The sequence below is a fragment of the Charadrius vociferus genome, unplaced genomic scaffold, assembly GCF_000708025.1.
Source record: "Charadrius vociferus isolate BGI_N301 unplaced genomic scaffold, ASM70802v2 scaffold858, whole genome shotgun sequence".
Lineage (NCBI taxonomy): Eukaryota > Metazoa > Chordata > Aves > Charadriiformes > Charadriidae > Charadrius > Charadrius vociferus.
The window spans coordinates 1,265,954-1,274,766 of NW_009649724.1; the positions used below are offsets into that span (position 1 = coordinate 1,265,954).

At 46.0% G+C, this 8,813-nt stretch overlaps 1 protein-coding gene across 1 annotated transcript in view; it reads right to left on the reverse strand.

Annotated features, from left to right (window-relative positions):
• Positions 1-8,577, reverse strand: part of JAM3 (junctional adhesion molecule 3) — an 11,442-nt gene extending 2,865 nt beyond the window's left edge. The window contains exons 1-7 of the mRNA XM_009890791.1: positions 8,573-8,577; positions 8,426-8,430; positions 2,935-3,000; positions 1,937-2,050; positions 914-1,066; positions 487-689; positions 38-137 (exon numbers count right to left, since the gene is read on the reverse strand). Coding sequence (XP_009889093.1) covers positions 38-137; positions 487-689; positions 914-1,066; positions 1,937-1,943 — 463 coding nt within the window. The 5' untranslated portion in view covers positions 1,944-2,050; positions 2,935-3,000; positions 8,426-8,430; positions 8,573-8,577. The remainder of the gene's footprint in view (positions 1-37; positions 138-486; positions 690-913; positions 1,067-1,936; positions 2,051-2,934; positions 3,001-8,425; positions 8,431-8,572) is intronic.
• Between the last annotated feature and the right edge of the window lie 236 nt (positions 8,578-8,813).

The window sequence follows — 8,813 nt, forward strand, 5'->3', positions numbered from 1 at the left end:
TAATCAGCATTGACAAAAAGTATGTAGAGCCACTCACAGACTTCCATCTCCTGCTCCTCACACTTGGCAAAGCCAGCATCGTTTGTTGCTATGCAGGAGTAACGGCCTGTGTCGCCTTTGTGCACAGCATGGAAAACCTGGTGAGGAGAAAAGGGAGAGGAGCGGGATGTGAGAGACAGAAGGTACTGTGAGGGTATAAGCATGCAAAAGCCACTCTCCCAGGCTTCACGGTGGGCTGTGAGACATCTTCCTTCCCTCTTTTTAAAACGCCAAGCGGTATCAGCAGCGATCAAAACCAAAAGCTAGGGTAATATCTTCTTCCATCATCAATCTTCCCTTTCCCAAGTCACCCAGATCTTAGAATACCTGACCTTCTTCAAATTATACCTTCCTTGAAAGCCATGCAATGGCTTTTTTCTTTTACAAGCGACCTGAAAAATGACCTGTCCAATGAAACAAGTCTTGGTTATGTCTGTAGGGCATTACCAGAGTGCCTGTGGTGGGGTTCAAGGTGTAGGAGGAATTCTGGAATTTGGCATTCGATTTGGTGTCTGGTGACAACGGTTCACTGTTGCGGTACCAGCTGTAGGTGGATTTTGGGTAGCCTTCATTCTCGTGGCAGTGAAGAGAGGCTGTCTTGCCGACAGGTACAGCTTTAGGCACAGTGCATCTAGGAGTCATAGGTTTCACTGTGGGAAAGACACAAACCATGTGAATGGCACTGCTGAGTAGAACTAAATAATTTCTGACATGCTTTTGCAGATGGCTGTGCTACAAAGGTATCAAAACTTCCCATTATTTCCAGCTGTTTTTAAACAACTTCCAGAGTGCCACTGTTCTGACTCTGTAGAGATCCACAGCCTCTTCTGTTAGCTAGCAGGGCGTACAGAGGTATCTGGGTTTGAAGCAATACCTTGGACTGTGAGCTGGATATTAATCTCATCTATGGTTTTAGTATCAGAAGGTGCTGCCACTTCACAGCGGTATGTGGCAGTGTCCATCCGGGTGGTGTTTTTAATCACCAGAGATGTCCGGCTCAGAATTTCTGCACGAGTCACAAAGTCTCCTGATACAGAGGAAAGAGAGAGAAAAAAATAAGGGTACTCACACAGACTAATTTTAGGCGTCTGAATTAAGTGCTTGACCTTGGACCCTTTCTGGAGTCAAGAGAACCACCTAAAAGGAACTTGATTCTTGAAAGTTAAGAGCCTTCCTTCCACCAGTGGCCACAAAAGAAACCAATGCTGCTAACTGTGTACAAGGATGAACTGGAAAGCACCACCCCAAATCTCAAAAATTATGGCAAAATTTGACTTTCAAGACAGCGTCGGGTTTGTCTCCTTTGGAAGATTCATTTGGATGTGGCTGTTGGTCCCACCTAAAGTGCTGGAGTAACTCCAGATGGAGTCAAGCCCTACTGGCAGTCCTGTGTTTGAGCTTCACTATGAAGCCAAAGAGTCTGCTTCTAATCACACACTCCCAGGATGCTGCAAATCCCTGTGCTACCTCAGCAGTAAGCACTGGCAGCTCAAGGCAGAGATCCCTTCTGAAGTGCAGGTGGAGCCCTCAGATGTCATACGGAAACACAGGAGGCGTCAGTGCCTGGTCCTGAGAGCTCAGACACCCAGTGGCCATGCAAGCACCAAGAGGTGCTGGAGAAGGGAATCTGTAGTGTTTACTTTCTTACCCAAGAAGTATCTCCTACATAGGAGCTTGCTCCAGCTCTTTGTGGTTCCCTATTGTGAACTGTCAATAATGAGGGCAGAGAGCAAAGAACATCCTGCTTGCTCTCCCTCTTCCACTTTGACTGCTGAACCCTAGTTCCAGAAGCAGGCAGCAAGAACGCCAAAGGTCCTGCCTTTCACGGACTTGTTTGTTCTCAGTTGTATCGTTTCTGAGGCTGTTTTGGAAGTCTAAGAAAAATCAATCTTCATACCCTGCATTTTATTGTCAAAAAACACGTAAGAGGTTTCGCCATCTCGGATTTTCTTCCACTCGATTCTGGGATCTGGTGTTACAGTGGATTTAATGATGCAGGACAGCTCAACACCTAGCAGGAGAAATAAAGGAAATACAGATTAATAGGAAGCAGCTGTATTTTTGCTCTGCTTTAAGCAGTCTTGCACAGTGTTTTATTAGGAGATGCTGCCCACAAAGCAAAGCCTTCTCTTTCATCTGCCTCACAAACAGAAACACTGCTGGGTTCCAGGAGCTATTGGGGAAGATGGATTTTGGCCAGCAAAAATAATAGCCGAACAGATATCAGCTATGGAGAGAAATGAACACACTGTTCTCTACAGGCTCTAACTTATGGCAAACAAGACCTTATGACAGGGTGAGTCCACAGCACTGTCTTGCTGCTAATCAGAGCCTACAGTGTGAGTCAGGGATGCAGAATCTCCCTGGGTGGTGTCTGGTAATGTACTGAGGACCATGATGCCTGGGGATAAATTCAGCAAACCCACTCCCCTTTGAAGTAGGCATTGTCATCTCCATCTCCTCTACAGAAGAAGGCATTGCAGCAGGGTTGAGAGGTGGCTTACCCAGTATCGCATTGCGCGTCTGTAGTAGGGCCAAGTTAAAATATAAATTTCCCGAGCCCCTTTTCATATTAATTGCAAGGCGACCGCCTTTCCTCCTTTTGGGATCCAGTTCAAAAAAGCACTTAGGCAGACACTTTGCAATGCCAATGGCTTGCAGGGGACTTCAATAAACCATTTCAATCAAGTGCTTTCCGAAACAGGGAGAGATACAGACATATTCTTAAGCGCTTTTCTGGATCTCAGGCTCTCGGTAGTCCTGCCTCCCCCAAGAAACCGGACGCCATGAGCAATAAGCCCAATTTTTCTCAATTGTTTGGACTGATGCAAATCCCCAGGCAGAGGGCAGTGCAGCCATCGCGTCAGGCTGCCAGCGGGCCCCCGCAGCACTCACTCTGGAATTCCTGCACCACGGGCTTGGTGTTGCTGGATGTCAGTTCCACAGCCAAGAGTCTGCAGCCTGGAAAAACAAACAGAAGGTAATAAGAAATAGCACAGCTCATAAGTCACCCAGCTAGAAACACACTGCCTGCTGAGAAATCTTCTCAGCCAGCTACAAGGACTAACTTCCCCAGATAAAACCTATTCCTGGCTACCAATGCCGGTCCAGCAGGCCCAAGTTTATTTAGGAGTTGTGCTGTAAATACAGGAAAATATAATTGTTAAAAGTAGCAATTAAAGAGGAGGATTAACATAATAGCACAGAAACAGTGCCAGCACAAGCCATTTCTTTGTGCCTTATGCTTATTTAGATGGTAAAGGAACTCTTATTCGGCTAATGCAAGAGTTACAGTATTACTCTACAAATTAATGTGATGATCAGGAAAAGAGAGGAAACAGACCAACCTCAAGAGTTCCGGTCAGTTCCTAGAAGATGAAATGTGCCAGGCATCTAACATATGCTGATTGTAACTTCAAGTATTTTAAGACTCAGCGCGGTAATGTAAAATGCAAGGTAGTAAATCATGAAAGGACTGCAATTGAGGAGAAAACAGAGGAGTTCAGCTCTTTGGGTAAAGTCCCAGCCAGACTGACCCTGGGACAAAAGCTCAATCATGCAATCCTGCAAGACATCCTTATACCACGAGCTATTTCCCTTTACTGTCCTTCTTGCTCGGAGCACTAAAATGTTTCCAATTAATACAGTCACTTTTCCACTTTTGCATATTATTTCCTTTTGAAGAATCTGCCTTCCATGTCTTTTCTGCTGTGCATTTCACCGGAGCAGGTACCAACAACATTCACGCGCTAGTGGCTACCCACACTCACAAACAGCTCTCCAGAGGGATAAGGAAACAAGCAGGCGGTTTCCAGCATGGTGCAGTAGGAAGAAAGCGAACCAGAGAGCAGAGGCAAGCCATGCCTTCATCCTAGAGGATATTCTGGAACCGGGCGTTCTGGTTGTTGCAAAGCCCATCACCTCTCATACCATGGTATTCACAAAACACACGCTGCTCCGAAGTGCCACGTTACAGACGGAGGATACACACTATAGTCGGTGCCAGATCATCAGGTACAGGGGTATGATACGGCCCCATATGCAACGTTGCTGTTACAAACCCTATCAGAAGTTTGTTGAAGTCTAGGAGAGGATGTCCACTGACTTCCCTGGGCACTCGAGCAAGGTAGACGATGGAAACCAGTGCCTCAGTGACCAGAGAAGAGATTTATCTAAAGGTTAAGACTATCTTACTCAGAGTAAAAAAGTCATAACCAACCTGAGTAGAAAGCAGAAAAGGCAGCTGGAGGAAGATGTGGAGAAATAAAGGATCTTCAGCATCGTGACAGACAGCTGGAAATTCCTGTGTGCTGGCCTCCAGGGTGGAAAACTTTTGGATAGAGAGAATCTGACAATGCAGGGGCAAAATTCCTCTGGTGGAGTGGATCAGGGGCGTAACAGAGCAACGCAGGAGTCTGAGAAATACCCAAGAGCTGTGAAGTCCCTCCCACTGAAAGCTTAAGGGCCTTGAACACCTAAAATCCTTTCAGCATTTTTGAAATGTTCCCTGCCGATTCTTATCCCTCATTGTTTGTTAGATGCTGACGCTTTCCTCAGTGCCTTGGCTCTCGGTGCTTATACCTCCAAGACTACTGGGGAGAGCTGAAGTTTGGCAAGGTTTAGAAGCTGCCTTTGTGTACAAAATAATCGTTACTCACATAAAAGCCACCGGCTGATGCAAACTAATAGCTGGCCCAGCCAAAACTGCTCTTAGCAAGACCTTTCCACCCCTCCCCTTTCTGCACTTGGAGACATTCATGCAGCATTTGGGAAAAATCCAATATTGAACTAAGATGACAGTGCTCTGGACTCTAATGTAGCTATTTGGGTGAAGTCTTGTGTATCAGAGCTGAAATGAGTAACAGGGCAGTGCAGGCAGCTCTTCGCTTTCAGTCTGCTTATGCTTTACTTCGGAGAGCCGGGAGAATGCCATTTCCAGAGCTGGTTCCCGGCAGGTTGAAGCAGGTGCTCCGGTCCTGGTTTGTGTCAGTCAGGAGGTGGTCTAAGCAACCACGAATCATTTCTTCAAGTCCGCTATGAAGCAGAGTCCATTTTCATCAGGTCTGGTGCTTCCAGACCTACCTCTTGAAAAAAGGTAATTATGCCACAGGATGCTGACACGTTCCTTTCCCTCTGTTCATCCTTTGATCCTCTCAGGTGTTCTGCCTGGGGTTGTGATCCTCGCTTTCCTGCCCTGTGAGCATAAACAGATTTCACTGATCCCAGCAAAACCCCAGAGCATTAGAAGTGGCTAGTCACCAGAAGACAAGAAACAATCTTGGGAAACTCCTTTTGAAATCTTTGGACACATTTTCAAGAATAGTGTAGGGCACTTCATACAAACAAGGCATTTGGTTGCTTCTGCTGTGAAAAAATGGAGGGCCCAGGCCTGAGCACTCAGCTTAACTGTGGAGATGCTGGTTGGCTTCCTGCTTGGGACAGGTGGCTCTCATTATGCGTTTGGCCCAGTTTTCAAAAAGAGGGAAGCTGGAGGCTCTGTTTTCTTCAGAGACAGCACCGTCCTTCATCAGGGAACTGCATTACAAAGACGCTTCTACAAACAACAAAGAGGCCTGAAGTAGCAGATGACTGTAGAAAGTTGCACTGGACCTGAAGAGCTGAAGATGGCTTGCACAGCGTCTATCTGGTCTGTACTATCCTATAAATCTTCCTTTTGGAAATGCTAGAGAAAGATGGGGAGGGAAAGGCACGTGGGAAAGGTTCCTTGTTCCTTAAAGGAAATGTGATGCACCCATTTGCTTTTTGATATACATTCTTATTTACATGAGATCTTTTTTCAGAAAAATTGAGTCCCATCAAGTAGATAGGATAGTGACAGTCCTACTGCAGTACATCTACTGTAGCTACAATAGAAGTTCAGCTGAAGGTGGCGATAGTAATACCACCATGTTGTGTGACTCTGAAGGAGTTATGACTCTAGAAGTATTCATCCCAAGACAGTGGGACTCCATCAAACTCCAGCCCCATCTCATTTCTCGAAAATTGTTCACAGCAGGCTTTTTCCCCCCGACTAAACATAAGAAATTTAGCTCTACCCTTCAGGCACAAAGCAAGATGACAACAAATTTGAGACAGAAGCTGAGTCCTTGGAGACTGTGTGAGATGTTCTGACATTATTACATGTATTGACTGCAGGCAAAGATCAATGTGGCTACTTAAATCACTGCTAAGACAAGTTTCTTCTTCTGCGTGTGGCACAAGAATATGGCAAGTAGCGTGTTCTAAATAACAAGAAGGTTACAGCTATGCAGGGAACAAAGCAGAACCCCACAGGACCACGCAGATTGCAAAGCAGGAGCAGAACACCTTTACAGCTCTTAGTGTTATTTTGGTTTCAGCAGTCTCCATGGGGGTGGAGGAACCTGAACCAAGCCAGTGCTTCCCAGCTGTTAGCGCTCCCCTGTTCAAGGAGCCCAGGCATCTGTGCTATGTCATGTTTCCCTGCTGTTGGCAAGCGCTGTCTCTTAGGTGACCGCACTTCTGGGCTGTTTCGTTTTGTGTGTTTAAATCACCGTTAGTGGTGACTGCCACCTTTTAAAAAGAATGTTCCAAAGACGTTCCTTTAGGCCTCTTTCAGCCCAGTGCAAATAAGCAGCAAAGGTTTTATGTTATGTAAATCTCGCTTCAAAGGCCTCAGCACCCAGGATCTGGAGAAGAGCCGGGCACAGGGATGCATTCCTCTCCAGAGCAGCGTGCATGCCACAACAGACGCACCTACCAGATCTGTATGTGCTACATCTCTGAATACCTACCAGATCTGTATGTACTACAGACTCAGCCAGACATATGGTTGAATCCCAAATGCCATCAGTTCTCCAAAATAGAATCCAGGACAAGGCAGCAAAGTCTACAGTATATTCTTATGGCACCTCTTTCAGCTAAAGAGATCCAGCCCATGCTTGTTACTGTGACTCATGTTATCTGAATCATGTTAAAATGCTACACCAAAACTACAGTTTCAGAAAAAAACCCTAGCAGCTTTATAGACAACTAGACTGGGTTAAATCTCTTCTCTCTGTACCAGGTTTAAGGTAAAGCCTGACCTTCCATCTCCTTCCATCCCAATCTCTTCTCTCTTTAAGAACTCTAGGCAGAAATTTGAAGAGGAGGTGAAGTATTCTTAAAGTATTACAGGCAAGGTAAAAAGGATGACCAGGAAACAGTTGAAATAAGTTGCTGCCAACAGTCTATGCTGCAGTATCATTCAATGCTGCTTTGCCGATATTGCAGTTATCTGATACGGTAATTTTAGTTAATGCACTGTCAAGCACAAGCAGTACAAAAACATGCAGCTGTATTTAAACACCTGCCCACTAAAGAAACAAAAATATGCCTTGTGTTAGGTGTCCATCATCACTAAGCTGTTGGATGATTTGCAATTCAAAATGCATTGAAGCCATGTGGGAATGCTGCTATAAACCACATGTCTTGTTAAGCATCTTCGCTTTCTGGATGGTTACGCCGTGTAGCAGGAGTGCTACTGAGTGAGAGTGATATATTGTTAGGTGTTAGAAACTTGTTAGCTGAACCCTCTGCCCGTCAGCACATTTATGACTGCCGGTTTGGAGATGCCCCCTAGAGCAGCCATCCTCAACGCTGTGAGCTGGAGTAAAAGAAACAGTGACAAGGACAGAAATGATCAGAGCAGCAGAAATGATCAGAGCAGCAGGCAGGAGACGAGCATTGTTGTTCAGGGCAGCCCAGCTGACCCCAGGACTGTCCCTGCCTTAGAAGTGTTGTGTGTATGTGGTTGGGAGGAAGCTAACTGTTAAATGTGCGAGAAACCTCCAGAGGAAAAGCAAAGGAAACCACACCATGCTGGACTGGATAAGACAAGGAAGAGGGAGGCCAGGTTTCTGCCGTTGGCTTGTTTTGAGGAAATCACCATAAGCCCTGACTTTCAGAAAAATTCGACCATCTGCACCTCGAAATATCCATCCCTTTGTCTCTCAGTGCTTCAGGCTCTTGATCCTCCCTCCTCTCTATCCCCAGTGCATCTCACTGCAGTTCCACAATGCAACTTGTGCCAGTGTAGACAAGGTGGTGTAGGAGAGGCAACACAGCACGGCATAGGAACAAGATGCCGAAAAATGCCTAACCCACTCTGGCAAGTTTTGGGGGATTCTTTTGTTCAACTGTCCCTTGGCTGGGGTTTTGGGAATAGCTTAAGGGACTTAAATGCAATTGTGATGTATAAAGACTGGATTTATAAAGGGTGCATAAATGTGTGGGCAGGGAATGAATGGCATACCTCATTCTTACTGAATTTCAGTGGGAATTAGGCATCCTGTTGGTCCTCATTTACATTTTTAGGTGTCTCACTACCTTTCTTAAGTGACAGTTCATGTAGGCCTGTTTGAAAAACCCAGCCTATGCCATTAGATGCAGTCAGCAGGATTTGGCTTTGTAGTACTCAGTCTTAACTTTCAACCCTTGCCTCCAGCCCAAGCAGCCGGCTGTATGTTTGCTCTGGCACCCAAGTTGCGGGTTAAACACCCCTTTAAGCTGATACAAAGGGAGCAGGCAGGTGGACCATGCTGGTCAAGTGACCAGACATTGCTGCGTGCCTTTCTTTTATTCCAGTTTTCCACGGCCCCTCCCCGAGATCAGCAAGCCAAGCCTGACTCAGGGGTGGGCTGCCCAGATAGAGAACAATGTAGATGTGCAGCGAGAGATTAGCGAACAAAAGCTTAGGAGTGCCTCCGTTCAAATTAAGCAACAGATGGACCTGGTCTGTGTGGGAGCTGATAACG